The sequence below is a fragment of the Carlito syrichta genome, unplaced genomic scaffold, assembly GCF_000164805.1.
Source record: "Carlito syrichta isolate Samal-C Ts95f unplaced genomic scaffold, Tarsius_syrichta-2.0.1 Scaffold68780, whole genome shotgun sequence".
Classification (NCBI taxonomy): Eukaryota; Metazoa; Chordata; class Mammalia; order Primates; family Tarsiidae; genus Carlito; species Carlito syrichta.
In genome coordinates, this window is record NW_007012876.1 from 120,573 (window position 1) to 148,473 (window position 27,901).

General features: G+C 34.4%; 1 protein-coding gene across 1 annotated transcript; it reads left to right on the forward strand.

Moving 5' to 3' along the window:
- The first annotated feature begins 11,657 nt into the window (after positions 1 to 11,657).
- On the forward strand, positions 11,658 to 25,332 carry MYCT1 (MYC target 1). Its single transcript, XM_008052149.2, is given in 3 exon segments — positions 11,658 to 11,724; positions 11,727 to 11,837; positions 24,495 to 25,332. Coding segments are annotated over 3 exon segments (693 nt in total). The 3' UTR covers positions 25,010 to 25,332.
- The last annotated feature ends 2,569 nt before the right edge of the window (positions 25,333 to 27,901 follow it).

Genomic DNA, 27,901 nt, shown 5'->3' on the forward strand with positions numbered 1-27,901 from the left:
CCCAGATCATCTCCTCTCTCTCAACCTGGTTATACCATAAGAACAAGCAGAGGAAAATTGAATAGTCTAATTGTTGCAGTAATTGGGCAGACCGAAGCAATATGAAGTGACTCTTAAACTGAACATTGAAATAGCTCCTAATTTTACATAGCGTTACATTGTGTAAACTTGTAGGGTAGGTTATTCTGAAGTTATCATAGACAACTTAGAACTTTGAGTACGAAATATCACATTGATATTTTCATCAAAACATTGGTATGTGGTAGAAGGCTGACTTATGTAAGTTTGTATTTTATTTCAGTTATATATAAAATTTGTTTTACTTTGCTATAATTATTTGATGAAAAAACTGAAACTGACATCTGCTACAAATTAGTGTATGGCAGACACTGACCTAAATATTTTTATATGTGATAACTCATTTAAATTCTTACAGCAATCTTACGATAATCAGTAAAAATTATCACTTAAAGGTGAGGAAATAGAGGCAAAGAATGGCAAAATAACTTGTTCAAGAACATATAAGAGGAAGTGGCAGGACTTCGATTCAAATCCAAAAAAAAAAAATGTAATTCCAGGAAGGGCTCACACTCTTAACTACTACGCTAGAGTAAATTAGCAATACAGTATCCATGTTACTTAAAAACAAACAAACAAAGAAAAACCAAAAACTTTTCTTCCAACTAGGTAGGAAAAAATGTTAATTTCCAACATCTATTTATCTTCAAATTTTATCTTGTTTGAAATGAAGGCATTTCCATTAAGTATTTTTAGATACTCTTTTATTCCAAATTCTTAAATCGATCCTAAACAGTTTTGAATTTTTATTCATTTCTCTCAGGTAATAATCAGTGAAGTAACATTTTTATTTATAAGTTGAAGAAAAGTGTCTAGAGTTTCATTTACAAGCACTTTAAAAAAAATCCTCTATTATTTACCTAGTGTGCAACCCATACACTAAATTTTAGGTAGTTCAAAATTGGACACCAATGACAGAAAACAATTCACAGGCATGTTTGAAAACCTTTGAATATTTTCCCCATTTGATAAGCTTATGTTAAGTTAGGGCTTTGACTCTTATTTTTTAGTATACAATCCATCAACCTTTCATATATTTTAGTGAGTTCATTATATTTTCTACATAAAAGCTTAGTTTGCTAAGATAGGGTATTTTTATAAATTCTGTATTACCCCAGTAAATTTTTTTGAGTTGGGTATCATTGTGTCTCGCAGGCTGGGGTGCATGGCACAATCACAGCTCACTACAACCTTGACCTACTGGGCTCAGGTGATCCTTCCATCTCTACCTCCTGAGTAACTAAAACTACAGACACACACCACCATGCCCAGCTAATTTTTTTTTTTTTTTGTAGAAACGGAGTCTTGCTATAGTGCCCAGGCTGGTCTTGAACACCTAGGCTCAAGCAATCCTCCTGCCTCAGTCTCCCAAAGTGCTGGGATTACAGGTATGAGTCACCATGCCCAGCCTTCCCAGTAATTTTTAAGTTTCAGGAAAGTTTTTTCTGGTAGTCCAGATATACTTTTGTTTGTTGTAACGTAGAACCAAAATAAAAATGACTTGAAGATAATAGTATATCTTACTTATGTAAAGACATAGGTAGGAGATACAGACTACATGGCAACTCTAAGACCAAGGTCCCTTTTTTATGGTTCTACCATTCTTAGCTTGTTGCTTTCACCTCTTGGTTCTAGATGACTGTCCTGGCAACTTCCACCTTACCTGCAATCCAGTGTGAAGGAACAGAATTTCCTTCTGGTATTTAAGTCAGGACCAGGAAGTGATTGTCAGCACTTCTGTTCATATCTGATTGATCAGCACTTATCTGCCTGTTTCACCTGGTTATGTGGGAGACTGGAACAGTTAAGTTTTAACTGGGAGGTCAAAACCCATTTTCTGAGGGAAAAAGAAAATACTTTTTGGAAACACAATTAGCAATCAACCCTTACGAACTAATGCATCACATTTTATTTTTCAAGCTAGTTACACAAGGCACACATTAAAATCTATTTGTAAAATATGTTAAACATAGAATAAAGTAAAAAATCTCCCTTAACGTTTCACTCCATACCATGTCCCTCTACAAACTCAATCAGTGTCAACGTTTTGATGCCTTTTAAAAAAACTTTTGATTTGTTTATTTTAAAGATGTGGGACACAATTCAGGGTGAGGTATACAAATGTTCATTATGCAGGTACCCTTGTTGATGAGGTGGATGCTTTTTAATACATATTTTCATGTAAAAACATATAATTACTACATATACATTCAACTGGTTTCTTATCCAAATTAAAATTTAACTATCTTTGTTTTGCAGTCTTATTGTGTTCACTTAACTATGTATCTTAGAGATTGTTCTATTCATTTTATATGAGTTTAATCTAAATCTATCAAGTTGACACACAGAATTTGATAGTGCAGTTGTACCATAAATGATTTAACTGATCCCTATTAATAGATATTCAGGCTATTTCCAATTGTTTTCTATGCAAACATTTATTTCACAAAGATATTGACTTTTATGATTACAACTTGTGCTGCAGTAAACTGTGGGTATATTTCTGTGAAATATATCCTTAAAGAGCAGTTTATGTGTCAAATGCATGTATGCCTTTATTTAAACATTCATATTTATATTATATTATCTACATATTTACTTTTTCTTAGAACATTAGATTCAGTTGTTCCAATAAAATAAATTTTGTTGATAAAATCTTTGTAAAAAATCTTGTAAATAAAGCTATGGTATTACTTTGAATATAATGGAAGAAACATAACTTTATTGTGTGATTTTCCCATTCCAAGAGCATAGTGTTTCTTTTAATATATTTGTTTTCTTTTATGAATAATTTTAATTTTATAGTTTTCTTGATATAGGTACTATACAATAAAAATGAAATGTATCCTTAAACATTTTAGTTTTTCTTATTTAGATGACTATATTCTCTCACATTTTTAGAAGCCTCAGTGAGGCTTAGCTTATTTCTCCATTCCAGGTCTCATATGACTAAAATTAAAATGTCAGCAAAGATGCATCTCTTATTGGAGATTCTGAGGAAGAATGTGCTTCCAAGCTTATTCAAGTGGCTAGCTGAATTCAGTTCCTCTTGATTATAGAAGTGAGATTCCCATTTCCTAGGTGGCTGTCAGTTGAGGGCTGCCCTCAGCTCCTAGAAACCTTTTTTTCCCTAGTCCTTGAACATCTCAGAACCAGCCACGGGCATACTGAGAATATCTCTGACTTCCATGTAGCTCCATCTTTCTTGACTATCTTCACCACATCTGTCTGACTTCAGACAAAATTCTCTGCTTTTAAATTAGGTGATTAATGTTCTCACTCATATAATGGACCTTAAACATCCAATGCAATACTATACGAAAATGACTGACCGTACTGGGAAACTATGGTGGGGGGAGGGAGATGGGATTAACAGTAGCAAATATCTATCTGGGAACGGGGAAACACCCCATATCAACAGGGTGCCTGAATGAATCGCAATACCTAACCCTTAACTGTACCCCACAACTTCACAATAAAAAAAAATTAGGTGATTAGATAGGGCTCACCGAGATAATCCAGGATAATCTCCCTTAATTATATCTGCAAAATTTCTTTTGCCAGGTAATGTGACATTCACAGGTTCTAGGGATTAGGGAATTAATGCCCATGGGAAGCCATTCTGCCTAGTACATATACATTTTTTGTTTCTTTTTTTTTTTTAATTATAAGCTCATGTTACTTAGAATTCACCTCTTGGAATTCTTTGGTTTAAAGTGTGTTCCTTTGGAAAGTTTGTTTTTCCAGGCATGTTGGGCACTGTTAATACCACTGACTACCCTAAACTAAACTTTCAGACGAAGTCTTTGGGTACTATGTATGCAGATCCCTAACACATATGAACAAAAGATTTAATTAGGAATTCTCAGAAGAGGCTGATTTTTTCCCCCACATTTTCCTGAGTCAAGGCAAGGTGCAAAAATTATCTGCAGAACTATTTCTTTTCTAGATTGCATTTTATTGGTCAGTATGGTCCATCCTCAGGATAAACATCAACTCAAAGAATTTTGTTTCTGCTTTATTAAGATATAATTGACAAAAATTGCATAAATTTAAGATGTGCGGGGGCCCGCCCCGCAAGGGTCGTGAGATGTCTTGAAGGAGAGATGGATAGGCGATGGACGAAGATCATATACACGGACACCTGCTTTTTGAACAGATGACAATTTAATGTTAGTTAACACAGAGCTTTTATACCTTTCGTGAAGGGGCAAGACAAAGAAAATTTTTTCACGTATATATCTTCTAAAAGTTATCATCTAGTGGTCTTAGTAGCAAACAAACCAAGATTTTCATAGGCATTTAGACAACAAGTCTTATTTATAAAGCCAACAATGATACTTTCAGTCCAATGTCCCAAATTACAGTCCTTGAAATGTCTTAAGAAAGTTTTTTTAAATGTATATTGTGTATATTGGGACAAGTGTATATTGGGACAATGATACTTTCAGTTCAATGTCCCAAATTACAGTCCTTGAAATGTCTTAAGCAAGTTTTTTTAAGTGTATATTTTTAAAGTGTATATTTAGTTTTTTTAAGTGTATATTTATATATACAGTCCTTAAAATGTCTTAAGAAAGTTTTTTTAAGTGTATATTTTTAAGTGTATATTTTAATTGTTAAAGATTGATTGAGCTAATTGGGTGGATTCAAATTGTTTTTCAGCAGAACTAATGTCTTGAGACAGAAGGGCCTCAGTTTCCTGGGCTCGCTCTGCGGCCCGGGGTCTTCGGCCCACCAGGACCCTGTCAATCAGGTGGGCCTCCAAGGCTGGCTCCCACCAAAGATGTACATGTTTTGATATACATATACATTACAAAATGACCACTGCAAACAACCTAATTAACAGATTTTGCACAGCTACCATTTTATTTTTATTTTTTCTTTTGTGAGAACACTTTAGATCTACCCTCTTAGTGACGATCAAGTATACAATACAATATTGTTAACTATAGCCACATTGCTACACATTAGATCTTGAGAATGTATTCATCTGGCATAACCAACATTTTGTGTCCTTTGACCAACATCTTCCCAGTTCTGCTTCCCTTCAACCTCTGGTGACCACCATTCTGTCTGCTTCAGTGAGTTTGACTATATTAGATTCCACATATAAGTGAGATAATTTAGTATTTACTTTTTGGTATCTGGCTTATTTCACTTAGCACAATGTTTTCAAGGTTCATCTATGTTGTCACATATGGTAAGATTTCCTTCTTTTATTTAAGGCCGAATAATGTTGCATTGTATATATAATATATATATAATATTTTCATTATCCATTCATCTGTCGATGGACACTTAGGTTGTTTCCATATCTTGGCTATTGTGCATAATGCTGCAGTGAACATAGGAGTGCAGATACTTCTTTGAGATATCAGATTTCATTTCTGGTGAATATATAACCAGTAATAGAATTGCTGGACCATATGGTAGTTCTATTTTTAATTTTTAAGTAATTTTCATATAGTTTTGCATAAAGGCCTCACACACTTACCTTCACATCAACATTTACAAGGATTCCATCTTCTCCATATCCTTACCAACATTTATTATTTTTAGTCTTTTTGAGAATAGCCATTCCAACAGGTGTGAGTTGATATCTCATTGTGGCTTTGATCTGTATTTCCCTGATAATTAGTAATGTTGAGTACCTTTTCATATATTTGTTGGCCATTTGTATGTCTTCTTTTGAGATATGTCTATGCAGGTCCTTTGCCCATTTTTAATGTGGTTAACTGGTTTCCTTTTGTTGTTGTTAATCGTTTTACTTCTTTATATGTTTTGGGTATTAACCCCTTCTCATATATACAGTTTGTAAATATTTTTTTCTATTCTGTTGGTTGATTTTTCAGTCTGGTGATTGTTTTCTTTGCTGTGAAGGAGCTTTTTAGTTTTATGTAATAACATTTGTGTATGTTTGCTTTTGTTGTCACAGTCAAATACATACTATACTATATATTATACACATTATTATTATTATATATATTATATATTCATATATTTATATTGCCCAGATCAATGTTATAAAACGTTTCCCTATGTTCTCTTCTGGTAGCTTTATGGTTTTAGGTTTAAGTCTTTAATCCCTTTTGAGTTGATTTTTGTATATGGTGTGAAGGTCCAATATCATTCTTCTGCAAGTGGATATACAGTTTCTCCAAAACCATTTGCTGAAGACCACCCTTTTTCATGGTGTCTTCTCGGCATCCTTTTCAAAGTTCACTTAACTATAGGTGCTTAGATTTATTTGGGGACTCTCCATGCTGTCTTTTGGTCTACTTATCTGTTTTAATACTAATTCCATACTGTTATGATTACTATTGCTTTGTAGCATATTTTGAAATCAGGTAGTGTGATGCCTCCAACTTTGTTCTTCTTGGTGAGAATTGTTTTGGCTATACAGGATCTTTTGTGGTCCCATACAAATTTTAGGATTATTTTTTCTACCTGTAGAGAATACCATTGAGATTTTGATAGATATTACACTGAATCTTTAGATTAGCTAATATGAACATTTTAGCAATATTAATTATTCTAATCCATGACCATGGGACATGTTTTCATTTACGTGTGTCTTCTTTAATTTCCTTCATCAATGTGTTATAATTTTCACTGTACAAATGTTTTACCTCTTTGGTTAAGTTGATTCTTAACTATTTAATTATTTTTAATTCTATTGTAAATGGTATTGTTTTCTTTATTTCCTTCCCAGATTTTTCATTGTTTATTGTTTGTGCATAGAAACACCACTGATTTTTGTATGTTGATTGTGTATCCTGCAAATTTACAGATTTTACACATTCAAAAAAGAATGACAATTATCTTAAACTCTTGCAAACAAGAAGAAAGGGAACACTTCCAAACTCATTTTATGTCACCCTGATAACAAAGCCAGACAAAAACACAACAAAAAGAAAAATTGGCCGATATCTCTGATAATACAAAAAATCCTCAATACAATGCCAACAAGTCAAATTCAATGGCACATTACATAATTATACACCATGATCAAGTGAGATTTATCCCCAGGATGCAAGGATGAGTCAACATATGCAGATTAATCAATGTGACATGCCACATTAACAGAATGAAACTCAAAAACCACACATGATTATTTCAATAGATGCAGAAATAACATTTGACAAATTTCAACATCAATTCATGATAAAGACTCTCAGAAAAACAGATATAGAAGGAACTTACCTCAGGACGATGAAGACATATATGGAAAACCCAGAGCTAACATTGTAATCAGTGGGAAAAATACTTAAAGCTTTTTTTCCTTTTTTTCTTTTAAGACCAGGAACAAGGCACTCTTGCTGTTTCTACTTAACATAGTACAGGAGGTCCTGGCCAGAGAAATTAGAAAAGAAAAAGAAATAAAAATTATCCAGATCAGAAAGGAAGAGTAAAAATGTTTCTATTTGCTGATAACATGACCATATATGCAGAAAACCCTAACAACTCAGCCAAAACACTGTTAAACTATCTTTGACACTTTGACTCTGTGGCTCTAGCTCTGTCTCTCACTGTTTAATCTTGAGTCAACTTCTCCCTCTAATCTGATAATTACTTACCATAGTTTCACTCAGACATTCATAAATACATATTTATTGAGAAAAATAATTCCATTGGCTTTAGGAAATTATCTTTCTTTCCACTGCAACTAGCAAAATTTCAAAATTCAACAATTAGATTTTCACATTTACGGCCTGAACCCTTATTTTTGGTCTTCCTCAATTTTGACATCCCCGAAAGTTATGAGTTTAGGAAGACCAACTTTCATATCCTGTGCACAAAAAAAGAAAATAAAACACATAATTATGTTTTCATTTTAATTTATCCTTTGAGCTCCTTTTTAAAGACTTAAATTTGGTTTGAAAAGGTTTAAAATTTAAATTTTGCTACTGTGTTCTGAGAGTACTCTAAGTTTAGTGAAACTGTTTGAATCAACTTAATTTAGCAAAGACAGAACCCATTATAATTTTTAAAGATAAATCTAAAAAAATGAAGTTCACAGTCAAATGTGTACATTCTTGTAAATGTGATAATGTTCTTTTGTATCATTTGACTTTTTGTCAAGTTACAAGTCAAAACTTAAAAATACCAAAATGCCTATGAATAGAGTTGTTTTACTTTTGTTTTTGTGTTAAGTGACATTGTTTACTAACTTTACTTAAAATGTCAAAGATACTTTCATCTTGAGAAGACTTTAAATTATTCATTACTTTTTTTTTTTTTTTTTTTTTTTTTTGAGTTGGAGTCTCACTCTGTCGCCCAGACTGGAGTGCAGTGGCCGCTCCCGGCCATCGCAGCCTCGACCTGCTGGGCTCCAGCGATCCTTCCGCCTCAGCCTTCCAAGTAGCCGGAATTACAGGCATGCGCTACCACGCCCGGCTAATTTTTTATTTATTGTAGAGATGAAGTCTCGCTGCCCAGACGGGTCTCGAACCCGCGGGCTCAGGCAATCCACTCACCTCAGCCTCCCAAAGGTGCGGGATTACAGGCTGAGCCACCGAGCCCGGCTTATTCATTACTTTATTTAAAAAAAATACATTTATTAAGAGACTGTTGGACTTCGGGCACTATTTTAGCCAGTGGAGATACAGTTTACAAGCAAGATCAGTAAAGTTCCTATCCTCAAAAAACTTATTTCTAGTGGAAGAGACCAAACACAACCAAAAAAGCAAAGCATTTTGACATAGTCTGAATGTTTATGTTCCCCTGAAATTCTTATGTTGAAATCCTTATTCACTAAGGTGATGGTGTTAGAGTATGGGCCTTCAGGAGGTGACTAGGTTATGAGATTAGTGTTCTTATAAAACAGACCAAGATTGGCCCTTCTGCAATGTTAGGTTAGAGTGAGACAAAAGCTGTCTGTGAGAAAGTAAGTACTCTATAGATACAAGTCTGCCAATGCCTTAATCTTAGACTTCCCAATCTCTATAATTGCAATAAATAAATTTCTGTTTTATAAAGCAACTTACTTAGGGTATTTTGTTATGGCAAGTGGAACAGACTAAGACACATACATAGCATAAAGTTAGGGAGTGAGAATTACTCTGAAAAAAAATAATAGTGTAAGGCTGGGGAGAGATTGTAGTTTAAGTAGGTGGTTAGTGAGTGCCTTTTGAGGAGATGACGTCTGGCCAGAGACCCAAATGAAGAAGGTGAGGAAGTCCTATGAATATCTGTAGGAAGAACAAATCTCCAAATGTGTTTTATTACCACTGGGGCACCCAGACCTGAAGACCCAACTTGTGAAATAATGTACAATAAAAAAGCAGACCTAACATTTTTATAAAGATAAAAATCAACTTCCTGTTCTGTCAGGACAAGTCATGGGACTCAAATATCACATAGACATAAATATTCACTTATATGGATCTGTGCCAGGAAAAAGTACAAATCCTTACCAAGCAAAATTAAATACATAGATAAGAGTGAATGCTATCGGCAAGCTGTTAACAAAAGAGATAAATATTCTTAGGTCATAAATTGGTGAAAAATAAATTTTCTTCGGGGTTTTAACTGGGTTCTGACCATCTGCACAAATGAAAACTTACTGGGCAAAAATCTAGATAGCTAAACATAAAACAATGAAAGGAAGTCTCAGCTTGTATCCCTGCCCTAAAATGGAATGAGCTCTGTTTCTGCACAAAAGACAGCTGAGACAAAGTCAGTTATTGATTCCACTCATTTTGGTTTGTTGTTTTAGGGAAACTGCAGTCTCTATAGCTCTTTATGAAGTTATACATATCTTTGAAATTAGGATTTATTGAAATCAGGTAGCCTTTAATAATATAATACGTGTATTTAAGAATACATATAGTAATTGAAGTATCTCACTCAATGTTTTTAGAAATGTAAAGAGGTTAGTATTATTTATTTATTTATTTATTTTGAGTCAGGGTCTTACTCTGTCACCCAGGCTGTAGGGCAGTGGCACGCTCACAACCACTCTGCTTCGACCTGCTGGGCTCAGACGATCCTTCCTCTTCAACCTTCCAAGTAGCTGGAACTACAGGTGCGCACCACCATGCCTGGCTAATTTTTTTTATTTATTGTAGAGACAAGGTCTCACCATGTTGCCCAGGCTGGTCTTGAACCTGCAGACTCAGGCAATCCTCTCACCTCCAAAGTATTGGAATTACAGATGTGAGCCACTGCGTATGGCAATGGTTAGTATTTTAATATACTTCACCCATCTTTTTTTTAAAAAGTAACATGTCCTTTTACTTTTCAATTTTTACAAATGTTGCTAACTATTAAAAATAAAGGTAACTGTTGAAACATCAGCCTTTTTGACCTTTTAAAGTGATATTATAAGTATTTTTACTAGATTATTTGAAAATAAACCTTAGCAAGAATATTATAGATGCATGTCTTCATACTTGCTCAGTGAATTCTCTAAATTTCTATGAAGTTCTATTATTATTTTAGATTATCTATATTTTAATTTCCAATAAATTTATAGTTAAATCCATAAAAATTGAAAAAGCAGAAAAAACTCATTTTTGAAGAATTAAGATTACAAAATATATGAAGCAAATGTCACGATAATTTTTTTTAAATTTCCTAGTCCCACTTACAAATATATTACACACTTCACAGATGATTACTGCTGCACACTAAATTATATTCTAATGACTACTGGGATTAATGCAAGAGTTATGCAAGAGTTCATGCTAGAGTTACACAAAGACTGAGGAAGTCAGATCGTGGAATGCAGTTTAGTGCAGTTATTAAGTGCAGTTTGGCACTGTTATTCACAATTCACAGTTCCGATGGCTCCCCAAGGCTCAAAGGATCCTGACTATACCAGTATAGCTTCCAGACAAACTCTTGAAATTTTAACTAACCTGTTTCTCCCACAAATTTCATATAACTCTTTCCTATATTGGCTCTGACATTGTTGAAAAACAAATTTTTGTGATGATTTTATCTCGTTATAGCATTTAATATCCTGTTGTAATGAAAATGTTTGAACTTATGTTTTACCCACTTGATTTTAAGTAGATTCTTTCAGTGTAGAATCTATTTTTCATATTTAAATATCAAGTAGAGTAGCAGAAATTACATATAAATTACACTTAGATATTAATGAAATAAATTAAGGACATAGCTATTCAAAATTGATGTACCAAACAGAGATATGTTAAGACTTTTAATAAGTAGCTGAGATTTGAAAAAAAAGGTATTAGGTAAAATTAATTGTACTTGAATTGAAATGGAATTCTGAATAGTCCTCCCACCATTTCCTATGTAAACATAATTCTCAAACACTGAAAAGGAGTCGATTTCTCAATTCTATATACATTTAACTCAGAGTACTGTAGCTGAGAGTTTGGAGTCTTCCTGTGTATATCAGTAGGGGATGGAGAAACACCAAAAGACTCTCTTATCCCCAAAGCATTTTGGAGGTGTCTGAGAGGAGAGAACCTAGGAAATTAGTTGAGGAAATGACGAGAAGCACATTGTTTTGTGTCTCAGGAACCATGTGGAATTCCAAGATAAGAAAAACAGTTGCTAATTTGAGTATAAAAGCAGGAAACATGATACACTTATTTCCTTTTATGCAAACACAAGTATATGAGGGGTTTTGTAAAAATTATTTTTCTCTCGCTGAACTACAAAGACATAGTAGTTGGACATACTGTTTTCTTCTTTTCTTCTTCTCTTTCTTCTATTTCTTGTGGGTATTATGCCTAATAACACAACAAGTTTAGCAAGTCCGTGGCCAGAAAACTTTTGGGGTAAGGTATTTTCTCTTACTGTTTTAAATTTAAAATTAGAATGCAAAGAAATATACTGCATAATTTATTAAAACATTGGAAATCTGAGAGATTTTGTTTACTGTATTTAATTACTTAAACAAGTTTTTATAGTTTATTACAAGAAATAAATTCATATAAAATGTCTTTAACGAGGACTATGAAGATATTCAAGAAGAATCCAGGGTGTATAGATTTTGGTTGGTGTTACAAAATGTAATTAGAAAATAATGAGACTAAAAATAAGATACATAAAATAGAGGTAATTACTGTTTGGCATATAGAATGTGGATTTTGTTGAAAATTGTTTTATTTATCTTAAAGTTATACATTATATATTTTATCTTATGAAACCATTTTCTTCTATAGTGGTTATTATTTTATCTTACGTTGTCAGGCTATACTCTTTAATTTCCAAAGTGAACTTAAATAACAAATCTGTACTTGAATGAATTTCGAATGTGGTAACAGATAAATGAATGAATTTAGAGTGTGATAACATTGATAAAACATGGAATAATATTATGAAATTTGAGAAAACTATAGTAGAAAAAGATTAGTAACACATGTAATATTCAATGGAAACCTATCACAGGAGCAAAAAGGAACAGTATAAAAGTATTTTTTGGTTGATTCTAGTCACAGCTAATAGTCTAGTGTTCCCTGATGCTGAATGAGGGGAGCAGGACTGTACTGAGGTCCAAACGACCAGATGTTCCGAGGTAGAGGTACAAGGAAGAAGGACTAAAATGAAAAGTTGATATATACCCTTGGGTTCAGAGATATTTTAAAAGTAAAGGGGAAATCTGAGCTAAATCCAGAAAAAAATCTTTAATGGAGAAAATGACTCTCATAAAGAGATCTATATTCCTGCTTATACATTCAGAACAAGTTTTTAATACTCTCAGAAAACTACTTCAGACTTTCTGTTGTGATTCAAGGCAGGGTTTGGGGGTATTTTCATGTCAACAGTGAGCAGCAGTGACTGACTGTTTTCTGCGATCTGGCCCACTTGTCTACCATCACAGAAATTTGCACAAAGGGAATTAACTCATTCAAATATGGAGCACAGATGTCTTTGATGATTTGGAAAAAATGCATGAAAGATTGCAATATTGCTTCTGAGGTAAAATATTAAGTGTAAAATGTGAATACAAATATAAATAAATAAAATGTTAACATTTCCTGAAACAGATCAATCATTTTTATTTTCATTTCTTTTTTATATCTAAATTGATGTGTTTTGAACACAGACTCCCCAAAAATGTTACTTTCAGAATCTGTCACAGTACAGTGTAATGCACTATTATGACTTACAAAATTGGTTGTCAGCTTGGCATTTTGAATTTGGAATAAAGAAAGAATAGGTTAGAAAAGCAAAACTTATACATTAAATCACATAAATTGATCAGGCTTACCACTATTAAGGTATGCAAAAATTGTTTTCCAAATATGACTTTCCTGGTTTACTTTAACAAGTGCTAAAAAATAAGATAAGAATATTGGATTTTACCAATAATGATAGCTTACATGTTCACAGTTATCACGCACTAAAACTTACTAAATGTGTGTCAGAGTTAAGATAATTAGTGGGAGTGCTGGCAGCAAAGTGGACCTGAGATGACAGTACAGATATAGATCACCACCTTACACTTCCCATCTTTCCTATCTTTAATGCACTTCTTTTCCTTACCCATAAATGCAACAGGAAACAAAGCCCGTGAAAATATGCTATGCCTTGCTCTAAGGAAATAGGAGACAAATATTGAGCTCAGTTATTTTCTTATACTAGAGCGTTCTACAGAAGACATATTTTTGGCTTTTTCTGCCATCTTACTTTGCATTTTTATTTTCCTTTTGGCTAATGTAGTGAAAAATTGGGAGAAGATATTGTTGCAAGGGCTGTCATTTATTCATCTAATATAATTCTCATCTCGAACACAAAGTCTGTCTAAAGAAGATTATACTCTTGGAAGTGATTATGTGTCCACACATACGTATAAGTACAAGCCCATATAGCGATGGAATAATATAACACATGATAAAATAGCAATGATTGACAGTATGTTATGAGAAATTATAGATACATGGCTGAAATGATCCCCAAATTCTTCTCAGAAAAAAATGGAGTGCTATCTGTTCTTAGAAAGTCAGATACGTTTCAGGCAGGGAGATAATTCTAAGAACATTCTAGTCAATCATTTCTTCACAATAACTCATTCTCATTCAATTCATTAGCTCACTCAGAAGCACTGATTGACCATATTAGGCAACGTGTTAGGAGTCAGTGGCATAAACATTCAAGATTTCAAAAAGCTCAGAATAAATATTATCAGCAAATATATGGAAGGAAAAAACATCCAGGCATATTTGTGAAGGCACTAGCCTGACTAGAAAGTTTGCATATGGAAGTTACAGGGACATAGCTGGAATGGAAGGTTGGAGGCGACTTTCTGTAAGATTTTGAATGTCAGTGTAAAAGTTTGACTTAATTTAACCCAATCACTTGCAATTTAGTGACTTTAAGTCTTTCCACATTCCTCCTTCCTAGGAAATTTCTTTAAGGTTGAAAAGAGTGTGGGTATTATATTCTATTACGAGAATTGGAGGGAGACATCCTTTGGTGCTTGATCAAATTCTGGCCTCTAGTGACATCTACTGACTTGTGTTTCTCATTTGCTTTCGGAGCTTTGTCCTGTCTCCTGCTATCTCTACTGCTGAAGTCTCTTACTATGAAATCTGGTTCATAGATCTGTGTAACATTAGCTAACAGCATGCTGCTTCTTTCTGTAAGTACCTGTGGTCTACTGGGCCTTGTTCTGATACTTTTCCATCTGCCTCAATGACATGGAACAGTTTTGAATGTTGTCCCATAGCTCTAGAGGGGCAGGAGCCTCAGGAAGTTGGACTACATCGGGTGTCCTTAGCCTGGATGTACTAACACTACATCCCTTGCCCCACACCTCATGTCCTGTTCTGCCCTTGAGACACCTGGGGTTTCTCAGAAGGGCTTGTCATCTTTCCCATCTGTTGTCTTCCCCAGGAAGTTGGGAATGAATACCAGTTTCTCTGGGATCCTCTAAATCCATCTGTTGCTCATCAGAGAGGGACAGAGTGATAGTATCTTTCTCCAAAATCATTACCAGTCATACACTATAGAGCTTTTCTCCTTGTCTCTCCAAAACTCCTCTTCTTTAGACTGTTCATAGTGATTGACCATGGTTTATTCTTCCCACCATTCTAATAAAAATTTAGGCTCAGCATTTTGAAACTTAAAAAACCCCCAAACACCCTTTTCCCTCTCAAAATATCTAACTATTGCAGTGAAAAATGTTCATTTCTAAACTATTATTTATTCTGTATATTTAACAATTCACTTAGTAATTTAAAGTGAGGTTCTGACTTTCTTTTTCTATGCATCCTTGCTAACAGTCTTTCTGCAAGTATCTTATGTACTTTTTCAACAATTTATTAAGAAATTTTTTTTTTTTTTTTTTTTTTTGAGTTGGAGTCTCACTCTGTCGCCCAGACTGGAGTGCAGTGGCCACTCCCGGTCACCGCAGCCTCGGCCTGCTGGGCTCCGGTGATCCTTCCGCCTCAGCCTTCCAAGTAGCCGGAATTACAGGCGCGCACTACCACGCCCAGTTAATTTTTTTTTTTTTTTATTGTAGAGATGAAGTCTCACTGCCCAGGCGGGTCTCGAACCCGCGGGATCAGGCAATCCACTCACCTCAGCCTCCCAAAGGCACGGGATTACAGGCTGAGCCACCGAGCCCAGCTAAGAAAATGTTTAAGCATACAGAAACATTTGAAAAATTATATAGTTAACATCCATAAACCTATCATCAAAATTTTATTGTTAATATTTTCATAATATTTATTTCATTTATCAACCTATTCATTGAACACATCAATTCACATCTCTCGAATTACTTCATATGCATATCATTAACAGGAATTTAATATTCTTTACAGTTTTTTTCTTATAAAGTCAAATTTACAGACTGGGCGTGATGGCTCACACCTATAATCCCAGCACTTTGGGAGGCCGAGGTGAGAGGTTTGCCTGAGCCCATGGGTTCAAAACCAGCCTGGGCAACTTGGTGAGACCTTATCTCCACAATAAATCAAAAATTAGCCAGGTGTGTTGGCGTGTGCCTGTAGTTCCAGCTACTTGGAAAGCTGAAGTGGAAGGATCGCATGAGCCTGCACTCCAACCTGGGCGACAGAGTGAGACTCCAACTCAAAAAAAATTTTATATACAATGAAATGTATAAAATGAATGAAATTAAAGTGCACACCTCATAACAGAATATTTGCTGAATTTTGGCAAATACATTCACCTTTGAGTGACCCAAACTCCTATCAAGATACAGAACATAATCCTCAACCCAACAAGTTTCCTAATACCCCTTCCCAGTAATCTTTGTCTATACCATCCCCAGAGGAAACCACTCTTCTATTTCTGGAACATATTGGTTTTACCTGTTCTAGACCTTCCTGTAAATGAATTCATAGTGTTTACTTCTTTGTATTCGGCCTCTTTCTTTCACATAACATTTAAAATTTCTATTCTATTCATGTTGTGTGTTACTAGTTTGTTCTTTTTATTGCTGAGTAGTATTCCTTATATATTACAAGTTATTTATCATTTTTCATATCTACGGACACATTGGCTGATTGCAGTTTTGGCTGTTAGTGGGTATACTTGTAAAACTATTTTTTGTGTATATGTGTTTTCACTTTTCCTGGGTCACTTTCTAGAATTGGAAATGCTGGATCACAGGGTTGTTCAATTTTACAAGAAACTACTAGGCATTTTTTTTCTAAAGTGGTTGTACAATTTAACATTCCTTCAACAAAGTGAGGGTTCCAGTTGCTGCACACATTTCCCTTCTTTTTGTTGTTGTTATTGTTTTTAAATTATCAGCCCTTTTAATTTTAGCCTTTGTTGTCTGTATTTGGTTGTATCTTGTTATGATTTTACCTTGATGGCTAATGATGTTGAAAAGCAGTTAGTAAACTATAGCCCCCGGTCATGTTTTTATAAATAAGGTTTTTCTGGAAACTTAATTTACATGTTTATGACTGCTTTGGCGAGAGTCTAGTTTTGATAGAGAATGTATGACCTGAAAAGCCTACTTATGCTGCCTAAAACCTTATAGAAAACTTTATAGAAAAACGTTTGCTGATTCCTGAAGTCGACTGTTTTCTTTTGTGCTTATCGCCTTTGAATAGAAATGCTCCTCAACTTATGATGGGGCTATGTTCTGATAAACCCATCATAAATAAAAATATTGTAAGTCAAAAGTGTATTTAATATCTTAACAAACCCATCATAAAGTCAAAAAAAAAATAGTCAAGCCATGGTAAGTCTAGATGCTTCTCAACTTACAATGGACTTACTTCCTGATACACTCATTGTAAATCGAAAAATCACTAAGTCAGACCTTCATAAGCTGGAGACTGTATGTGTTTTTGAGAAGTGTATGTTCAAATCTTTAACCCATTTTTATTTATTTATTTTTGTCTTTTCTTTGAGTGGAAAAGTCTTTTATATATCCTGGTTATCAGTTTACTGTCAGATACATGTTTGGAAATATTTCCTAGCTGTCTATGTCATGCCTATTTATTTTTTTAAGAGTGTTTTGTTAAGCAGATTTTAAAATTTTTATAGAGTCTAGTTTACATTTATATATACATGTAAATATATATGTGCTGGCGATGAATTTGAATTTTCTTTCACTTGAAAAATTATTTTGTCATTATTCTTAAAAAACATTTTTTGCTGTATGTAGAATTTTTTGTTGACTGCTTATTAGTCACTATAAAATATTGCTTCTTGTCAGAAGTGAGTAGTTATTCCAATAATTGTTTTTTAAAGTGTAATATATTATCATGATTATTATGTTAATTTGGCTGTGTTCAAGATTTTTTTGCCTTGGATCTTCAGCTTTTGACTATGATTTGGATGATTCTTTACATATTTTCTGCCGGGTGTTACCAGGACTCAATCTACAAATTAATTTCTTTCACAACTTCTGAAAAATTTCAGCATTATTTATTCAATTTTTTTTAAGCTCTGTTCTCTTTCCTATGTTTCTGGCACTAAAATCACATATATGTTAAATATTTTTATTTTGTTCTATAAGTCCCAAAGGCCTGTTCTTCAAATTGGATAATTTTGATTAAAATATCTTTAAGTTTGCTGATTCTTTTCTCTGTCATCTTAATTTCACTGTTAAGTTCATGGAGTTAATTTTTTTAGTTCTGATTTAAAATTCCAGAATACATACTTTATTATTTTTTATAGTTTCTATTTATTTGTTCAAATTTTCTACCATTTTTATTCATTATGAGCATTTTACTTTAAATTATTGAACATAAATATATGAGTTGCTTTAAAGTTTTTGCCTGCTAATTCTAACATCTGGATCATCTTAAAGCTTGTTATGATTAGTTGCCTTTTCTCTTAAAAATGGGTCACATTTTCCTGTTTCAATATATCTCAAATAATTTTATATTGTACCCAGGACATTTTGAGTGGATTCTGCTTTATTACCATGAAGAGTGTTGTGTTTTGTTTTTATTCTCCCTAGTTTATTTTTACTGGCAAATAACCTTGTGGAACTACAAATAAAAAAACCCTATAAAACCTGTCTCTTGAGTGGCAGGTCAGTCTTAATTTATGTAGTTTTTGTTTTGTTTTGTTTTTCTCTAGCTGTGCTGTTTAGACTATGTCCTGTTGTATGTGTGATTCAGGAATCAATCATAGATATATGGAAAGTTTATAAATAAAATCTGGGGATTCTCCTCTCTGGCTTTCTCTTTCCAGGATTTCCCTCTCATATTCTAGCGTGTCTGGTTGCCACAGTTTTTCTCCTCTGTTTCTCAAGATCAGGAATACTGCAGGTGTTCAATTGTAGCTTTACCTGCATAATTCAATCTGGAAGCTGCACCCAGTTTAAGGTTTGAAAAAAATAGGAACTAGCTTAGTACTTGCTCTTCTTTTCTTCCAAGCATCAACTCCTCTCTAATAGTTGTATGCATTTGGTCATTCTTCAAAACCTTTAGGTAGAAGTTTTTTTTACTTATATTGTTTTCATTGCTTATGGTCATTATACCTGAAAAAGTCAAATCTTGAAAGCTTATTTGGAATCCTATCTTCATATGTTTTTATTGCCCATTTCATCTGTTCTAATGTTGCCGTTCTTATTTTTGGTTTTGGTTATTCTCTCTATTCTCCCCACCTTTCTTTCTTTGTCTCTCTCTCTCTCTCTCTTTCATTTTGGTCATTCCTAGTATTAGAATTTTTGTTTCATGGAAATCACATTTGGCTTTGATAATTCTCGCTCTTTCTCTCTCTCTCTCTCTCTCTGTCTTTTTTCTTTGTGATTTCCCCCCATATTTTACTAAGTTCTGCTGTTTCTTACTGTATTTTACTTTACTTATGCTTCATCTAGTGGCCTTTTGTTAACTTTTTTAAAATATAGAAGCTAAAATCATTGGTTGTTTTAGCCTTTCTCTTTTTTTGAGTTGGAGTCTCACTCTGTCGCCCAGACTGGAGTGCAGTGGCCGCTCCCGGCCACCGCAACCTCGACCTGCTGGGCTCTGGCGATCCTTCCGCCTCAGCCTTCCAAGTAGCTGGAATTACAGGCGCGCGCTACCACGCCCGGCTGATTTTTTGATTTATTGTAGAGATGAGGTCTCGCTGCCCAGGCGGGTCTCGAACCCGCGGGCTCAGGCAATCCACTCACCTCAGCCTCCCAAAGGCGCGGGATTACAGGCTGAGACACCGAGCCCGGCTAGCCTTTCTTATTTTTAAATGTATGCCTCTAAAGCTATAAATTTTCTTCTAAATGTGGTTTTAAGCATATCTTGTATGTTTTGATATTTCACATTTTAATAGAATTCAGCTAAAATATTTTCTAATTTTTATCAGATATTTTTTATAAATTCTTAACCTCTTAAAAATTTTTAACTTGTTTCATTTTTGTTAACCTATTAATTCATAGTTATTTTAATATCTGTGCCTATCAAGTAGGGCCTTTTAGGCCATTTTTAGGAGTTTGGTTTTGCTCTGTGACAAGTAGAGAACATAGAAGAGAAGAATGATATGAATGATAAAAGGTTCATTCTGGCTTATTGAGAACATAACTGGGACGAGGAAGGTGGCAAATGTAGAAGCAGGAAGACCAGTTAGAAGCTATTCACATTCCAGGTCAGAGATGAGGAGATGTGGTTCCACAGTTCAGTGAAGTACGAGAGTCAACAGTGAGAAGTTGAATTCCTTAAATTATTGTAGTTAATCAAACTTCTGTACCCTAAATATTATTCTCCCTAAAAATCTGTTTGCCAGAAGTCTTCCTATTGCCTGAACCATCCTCTTATACACTTTAAGATAGCCAGAACTCCATGGCTTGCTTTGGTAAAAGTTGAACTTACAATTCTTACAAATCCAAAAGGTTTTTGAATGTTTTAATCAATGTTCCATTCTGTTGTCACAAATAAAATCACTTTCAGATGTTGGGATGATTCAACTCAAAGCCACTAGATGGTGACCTCTACTAAATTTTAATACCAGTGAATGGAATTTGAGGTATTGATATTTACTGAAAACCATCTTCAGTGTTAGACTCTTAGAATTGGAAGGCACTATAGTAGCTGTTATTATTAGATTAAAGTGCTTTAAATGACTGGGGCTAAGTTACACAACTATTAGTAGGTAACAGCTAGCATTTGTTGAGGGCTTGCTATTTACCATTCACTTGCCAGTTGTGTAAATACATATTGCAAATTAGGATAACAGTATCTAATTTATATGACACGTCTTACCAATGTTAGAGTTTGGGGTTTTTTTTGTTGTTGTTGTTTTTTTTGCCTTCAAAAGGAGACTGGGCACTGTGGCTCATGCCTTCAATTCCAGCACTTTGGGAGACCAAGGCGGAAGGATTGCTTGAGCCCAAAAGCTCAAGACCAGCCTGAGCAACACAGCGAGACCTCCTTTCTGTCAATAATCAAAAAATTAGGGAGGTGTGGTAGTGCGTGGCTGTAGTCCCAGGTACTTGGAAAACTGAGGCAGGAGGATTACTTGAGCTCAGAAGTTGGAGGTCACAGTGAGCTATAATCGAGCCATTGTACTCCAGCCTGAGTGACAAAGTGAGACTCTGTCTCTTACACAATAACTGAAATTTTTTGTTTAAGGAGATTGCAATGGCCCAACATATTCTTTAATAACTTGTCCATTGGAGTTTGGGTATTACTCTACTTTTCTTACATCAGAAATATATTTTTGGAAATAAAACAATCATCAACAACAATATAAAAATATATTTCTCATTCCATGTATTTTTGTTGTCTTTGCTAATTTCCTCAATCACTTTAATATCTTTTTTATTATTTATTTATTTAGAGTTGGAGTTTCTCTCTGTTGCTCAGGTTGGTCTCAATCCCCTGGTCTTAGGCAAATCTCTTGCATCTGCCTCCCAAAGTGTTGGGATTATAGGTGTGAGCCACCGTGCCTGATACAATCACTTTAATAGATAACAAATTATTTTTCCTTTATTACATATTTAAATAATTCCTAATTTCCTTCTTGAATATTTTCCTTGCTATCATTTCTCTACAAGTAAAATTTAAATAAGAAATATCTTATTTGTCAGAAGAAACTGTATTTAAGAGATTCAAAGGGCATATACTATGACCATGGATAAGAACCCCTGGATCCTTCAAATGCTTTTATTGGGTAACTGAATCTATTTTCTCCTTTCAGATTTGATTTTAACTTTAGTTTGCTAAAACAAAATAAATATCTCTTTTAAATTTTATCTGTAATACCTGCTTATTTCCTGAGATATTTAGTCTTTGGTCAGACTCTTGTAATGATTAAGTGGATTTAATAGCAAAAGCAAGGGCATATACTTTGTAAACTTGAATGTTTGTCTTCTCATTTTATATCATACATGAGTGTAAACAATAGTCCTCTGACCAACGATTGTTGTCAATCATTATTTAAATAAGTCAAGTGTTAGTTTTGCCACATAAACTTTAGATTCTGTTTAATATCTATAAAATGAGGAATTTAAACCAAGATATTTTTAAGATTTTATTTTAGATGAATCATAGCTGAAGTTGCTGATATTGAAAATTCTCCATGGGAGATTACTGAGACAGGAAAATGTATCTGTAGAACATACATACAATATTATTTAACCACCATTTCCCCAAGCATTTCTATTCATTACAGGCTACAGAATACTCTGGCATTAAGTTGATACAATTTTTATGTGTTTTATGTTCCTCATTTTCACTTTAAATTAGTACTTTCTTACCTCACATCTAAGAAAAAAAATAAGCAATTTAGCTACTAACTCCTTGGACTCAGATCTTCACTTGACCTTCACCAGATGTGTGACTATGTGCTTGTTACTTATCTCTCTCAGTAGCTGCAACTATTAAATGGGGATAACAATAGCATTTCCTTTAGGGAGTTGTTTGAGAATTAAGTGATATAATACACTAAAAATGGTGCCTGGGACCTTCGTGTACAACTATTGATTTAGGGAATATAAGTATTTATGAAGATAATTGTGGACACAACAAATATAGCTTTTCCACAGGAGATAAATGTAACAATATATGGTAGAAGGACACTAAAATATATCCCATAATTAGGTAGCAATGATTAGCCTCATGCATTTATTAATATTGCTTTATTTTATTATTTCTGCATCCTAAATATTCCATATATTTTCATTGATAATAACAATATGTTGGAAAGAACTTTGGTCATTGTAAAATCTAACTCTCATTAAAAAATAATGAAATCAGTGAGAATAAAGAAATTCTCTAAAAATCATAAAACATGTGAGGGACAGAGCTGAGTTTAGAATCCAGTATCAGTAACTCTTTACTGTGTAACAATCCACTCCAAAACATAGTGGCTTAAAATAACTCATTTACTTAGTTCACGATTCCATGGGTTGGCAATTTGAGATGAGATCAGCTTGATGGATTTTCTGCTGAAGTTTGCTCATGTGTTACAGTCAGTTGGAGGGTTGCCTAGCATAGGAATGATCTAGGATGATGCCATTCACATATCGTGGTAAGCGGGCTCTTGGTCAAGGTAATAGAGGTATCTGGGCTATGTTTCTCTCCTCACCCAGCAGGCTTGCCTGGCCTTATTTATATGCTGACAATGGTGAGTCACCCAAGAGCAGCAAGGGTGGAAGCAGAAAGCCTCTTGCAGCTTTAGTTTGAACTTGAACAACTTCAATTTCATTGCATCCTATTGATCAAAGGAAGTCATGAAGTCAGCCCAGATTTAAGGTGTGGGGAAATAAACTCTACCTCTTGATGAGAGGAACAGCATTCCCTTAACCTCCCTGCCAATCTCATAGCCCTAATCAGCTAATTTCCAGTCTATGGCTCTCTCAATACAGAATCAATAAACAAGCAATTAGATAAGATAGCTTGCCTTTCTACTTAGCAGTCACTCATTTTATCTAGGAAATGCAAGAGTCTCTATTGAAGATGTGATACTTGAAGTAGTTCTTGAAGAATGAGTGTTCCAGAGAGAAGATTAAAACATTGAATTCAGATAGAAGGAAAAATATGTGGAAAGGCACAGAGTTTTAGAGAGAATGACAGGCTTTGGGACAGTAAGAAAACCAACATGACTTGTGGATTAGATCATGTGGAGAAGGGACAAGAAGTTAGGAAGATGGTGAGGCTGAAGGGGTTTTCTAATAGTCAAGGTTTTTCCATGCAAAGCAGAAGATCAGCTACCCAGTTTCATTCAAAAACATGTTTTTAGTTTACAAGAGGCAGTAAGGTAGTATTTCCATTTGGGGAAGGTATTTCTCCCCCCAGAACAGGAAATCTGAACAAATACAAGTACTATGACTTAGAGGATACTGTAGCAGTGACTCTGTGGATGTTCAGGGGACAGGAATTTCATTATCACAGCAAGGGCATGATAGCAGCGTGAGCTGGAATGTGTGGAACAACAACAAAAAAGAGTCCAGTAATCTGGACAGGTCAGATCATCAAGGAGTCAGAGATATAGGCGACTGTCTGAGAGTTCAGGAAAAATGGCATAAATCAGTCAGTTTGCCAGATGGTTCTATCTCAGCACTTCCTAGCTCAGAATGAGCACAGGAAGTGAGGCATTATGAGGCCTGCAGGTGGGAGAAATCAACGGGAGTGATGAAAGCAGACAAAGGAAAAGGCAAAGTCAAAGTGACAAGGAATTCTTTATCATCCTGGCACATTGGTTACTACCATAACTCAAAAGAAAATAATCTTTGGACTATATTTTCAGCTCTATAAAAATTTATGCGCTAAAGTGTGACATCAGTGAGACTATTTTTATCTCTTATTTCTTAAAGATGATAAAATAGAATAATCAATCCAAAATGCTACAGCTAAAAATGTTATTTTATATCCTTCTACTTGAATAAGTGAAAGCATTATCAGCTCCTGTTCATTTATATTCACCTACCTTCATCTTCCATTTCCCAAATTCAAAGTATGTTTAAATTAATCATGTATTCCATGGTTTCGGTTTTTACCCTGACCCTTGTTTTTATTGAATGCCTATTTAAAAATCGATTTAGCAATTTGTTTTCTTTGTTTCAGAGGACCTTATAATGTCCTTCACTGTATCCATGGCAATTGGGCTGGTAATTGGAGGATTTATTTGGGCTCTGTTCGTTTGTTTGTCTCGAAGAAGAAGAGCCAGTGCTCCCATCTCACAATGGAGTTCAAGCAGGAGATCTAGATCTTCTTACAACCATGGCCTCAGCAGAACTGGATTTTACCGCCACAGTGGCTGTGAACGTCGAAGCAACCTCAGTCTGGCCAGTCTCACTTTCCAGCGACAAGCTTCCCTAGAACAAGCAAATTCCTTTCCAAGAAAATCAAGCTTCCGGGCTTCTACTTTCCATCCCTTTCTGCAATGTCCTCCACTTCCAGTGGAAACTGACAGTCAGCTGGTGACTCTCCCTTCTTCCAATACTTCTCCCACCATCAACACTTCCCACAGTCTGAGCCGTCCTGATTTCCACTGGTCCAGTAACAGTCTTCGAATGGGTCTTTCAACACCGCCCCCGCCTGCCTATGAGTCCATCATAAAGGCATTCCCAGATTCTTGAGTATAGTGATTTTCTTGTTTCTTTTTCTGAAAGAAAATCAGAAATAGGCTAAATAGAATTAGGGTATGGCCTAAGCAATGAGTGAGTTTCCAAGTTGAAACATGGTCATGCAACTTAGGTGTTTTTATGTAAAATACATTTTCTTTTAACACAATTTTTTCCTTGTCTCAAAAATTTAATATTTTCCCCAGTATATTTATGTATTTTGTATTCAATGTGAGGCTTATTAAAGATAATGATTCTAATCTAAGAATCAGTCATGATACATTATACACATTTCAGATTAAAAATAAAAACTTGGCCGGCTACAGTGGCTCAAACCTGTAATCCCAACACTTTGGGAGGCTGAGGTGAGGGGATTGCCTAAGTCCACGGGCTTGAGAACAACCTGGGCAAATTGACGAGACCTCATCTCTACAATAAATAAAAAATTAGCCTGGCATGGTAGCATGTGCCTGTAGTTCAGCTACTTGGAAGGCTGAGGCAGAAAGATCGCCGGAGCCCAGCAGGTTGACAGTGGAGTGGCCGTGAGCGTGCCACTGCCCTCCAGCCTGGGCGACGAAGTGAGACTCAACTTAAAATAAATAAATAAAAACTTTAGATATTTGTGGTTTACAATTCTCATTCACTTCCAGTGTGACTATAAAGAGAAAAAAATCAGTTAGTTTTTAAAAAATCTATCTTAAGGAATTTAAATTTTACTTTCTTTAGAATGACAAGTGAAATGCTGACATTTTGCAATCTTGGACTTTTAATGGATTATGTAAACACAAAATGACAGAACTATAGGAGATTCTAAATTTCCTTGATTTAGCTCATTTTGTGTTGGAATTATGCAAAGGAAGCTAAACTCTTTTGGTGTCATAAGATGTTTCATTTTTGACACTTTTTTTTCTGTACAGACTTCTTTTATACTTTTTCTAAGAACAGTTATCTGCATCACTGAGGCAAAGTCCTTGGACCTACTAACATGATGATTTAACTTTTCTTCACTGTTGCCATTATGTTGGAAGAAAAGCATCAGCAAAAAATCCAATTCATTTGACCTAAAAATAAACCTTGAGTTTTAACAGCAAACATATTTTTCTTAAAGGCTAATCTTTCTTTTTTAGATCTAGCAACTGAAAAAGCACTTTATCTGGGAACTTTTTTGTAACTTCACGAACAAATAAGTATGCATCACTAGTGGGACAGTTTGTTACTGAAATAGATGTTATAACCATGAATAATTATTCCTCCTGGATTGACTTTCAATCATCAGGTATCATTCCCTGTTTGTTTCTCTATGAATTTCTATTCCAATTTCTCTGAACAGTCTTTGATTAAACCATGCCATATGGTCATTAGTGCAGTTATTTAAGGATTCACTTCCACAGGTGGCCACCTTTGTAAAGGAGGATACATCCCTCAATGTGGGCACCAAAAGCTTCAGCAGCCAGGTGTCTGTGGCTACCCTTTTCATCTAAGGACTATTCAAAAACCTGTGGCTCATTTTCAATATGGCGAATATTTAGATTATGTTGTTGTCTTTTTTGTTACTTTGAACATTGAGATTTTCAATAAAAAATAAATAAAATAAATAAAAGCCTCTCATGTTGATTTCTCAGTTGCAGTGGTCACAGCTAATGGTGTCTGAATATTGGTCAAGAAATTAAACTATTTACATAATTAAAGATTCCATATAGTAATTTCTTTATTATTTTCACTTAGCCTATTGTATTCATTGTTTCTCAAGGATAATTATTCTTAATGTCATAGACGGCTATAGATGTTCTCTAACTGAAAACACAAGAAAGAAAGAAAAAGAAAAGAAGGAAGGAAAGAAGCAAAGAAAGAAGAAAGAAAGAAAGAAAGAAAGACAAAGAAAGAGAGAAAAAAGTCAACAGGATAACAATTTATTGCAAACTGGATTTTAACAAGAAAATTTAGCATTTGTCATATAGCAAAGTAAGATTTCAAAAGTGAATTAACTTAGTAACAAAACTATCTTTTTTACCTGCATGTCATCCTTAATGTCTAACAAGAGAAGTAAAGTATAGGTTTTTAATCTAGAATTTATACTGGGAGTTAAGACTGTTTAATATATCTCAAATTAGGAGATTAAGAGCAGAAATCTTCTGGTACATTTAACCATCTGGCAGAATTGTTCCTGCCCCCCATTCCATTATAAGACAATCAAAATGAGTATTTTATAAACATTGCACAGTGTGTAAAATGTGAAATTTTTTAAAAACTGGAAATTTTTAAAGTTGTATTTGTTTTATTTGAAATATTTTGTTGATCATGAAATAAAATTAAACTGATGTCAATTTTTTCATAATTCATTTATTAAATAATGAAAACACTGTCTTCCTAAAAGAAAAACATCTAGGAATTGTAAAACTCAGATATAAACCAGAACACTTTAGATGAAAAATTACACTTTAGAGTTTTGAATTTGCTAAAATTTATTGAATAAGAAAAGTCTCCTTTTTACTTAAGTATTTTATATTTTAACTCAATCTAGAACATTTGTAAATGAGTAGACTGAGGCACAAATTCTTTTTCATATAAAAATGTATAACAGAAAAAAAGTAACAACACATAAATTCAAAAGTTTTTTTTTTTTCTTTTTTGAGACAAGATCTCACTCTGTCACCTACGCTGGTATACAGTGGTGTAGATCATAGCTCACTGCAGCCTTAACCTCCTGGGCTCAAGCGATCCTCCTACTTCAGCCTCCTGAATAGCTATGACTACAGGCACACACCACCATCCTCTGCCAATTTTTAAAAAATCTTTCATAGAGATCGGGTCCCTCTATATTATCCATGCTTGTCTTGAACTCCTGGCCTCAAGCCATTTTCCTCCTTCAGCCTCCCAAAGTCCGGGGATTACAGGCCTAAGCCACTG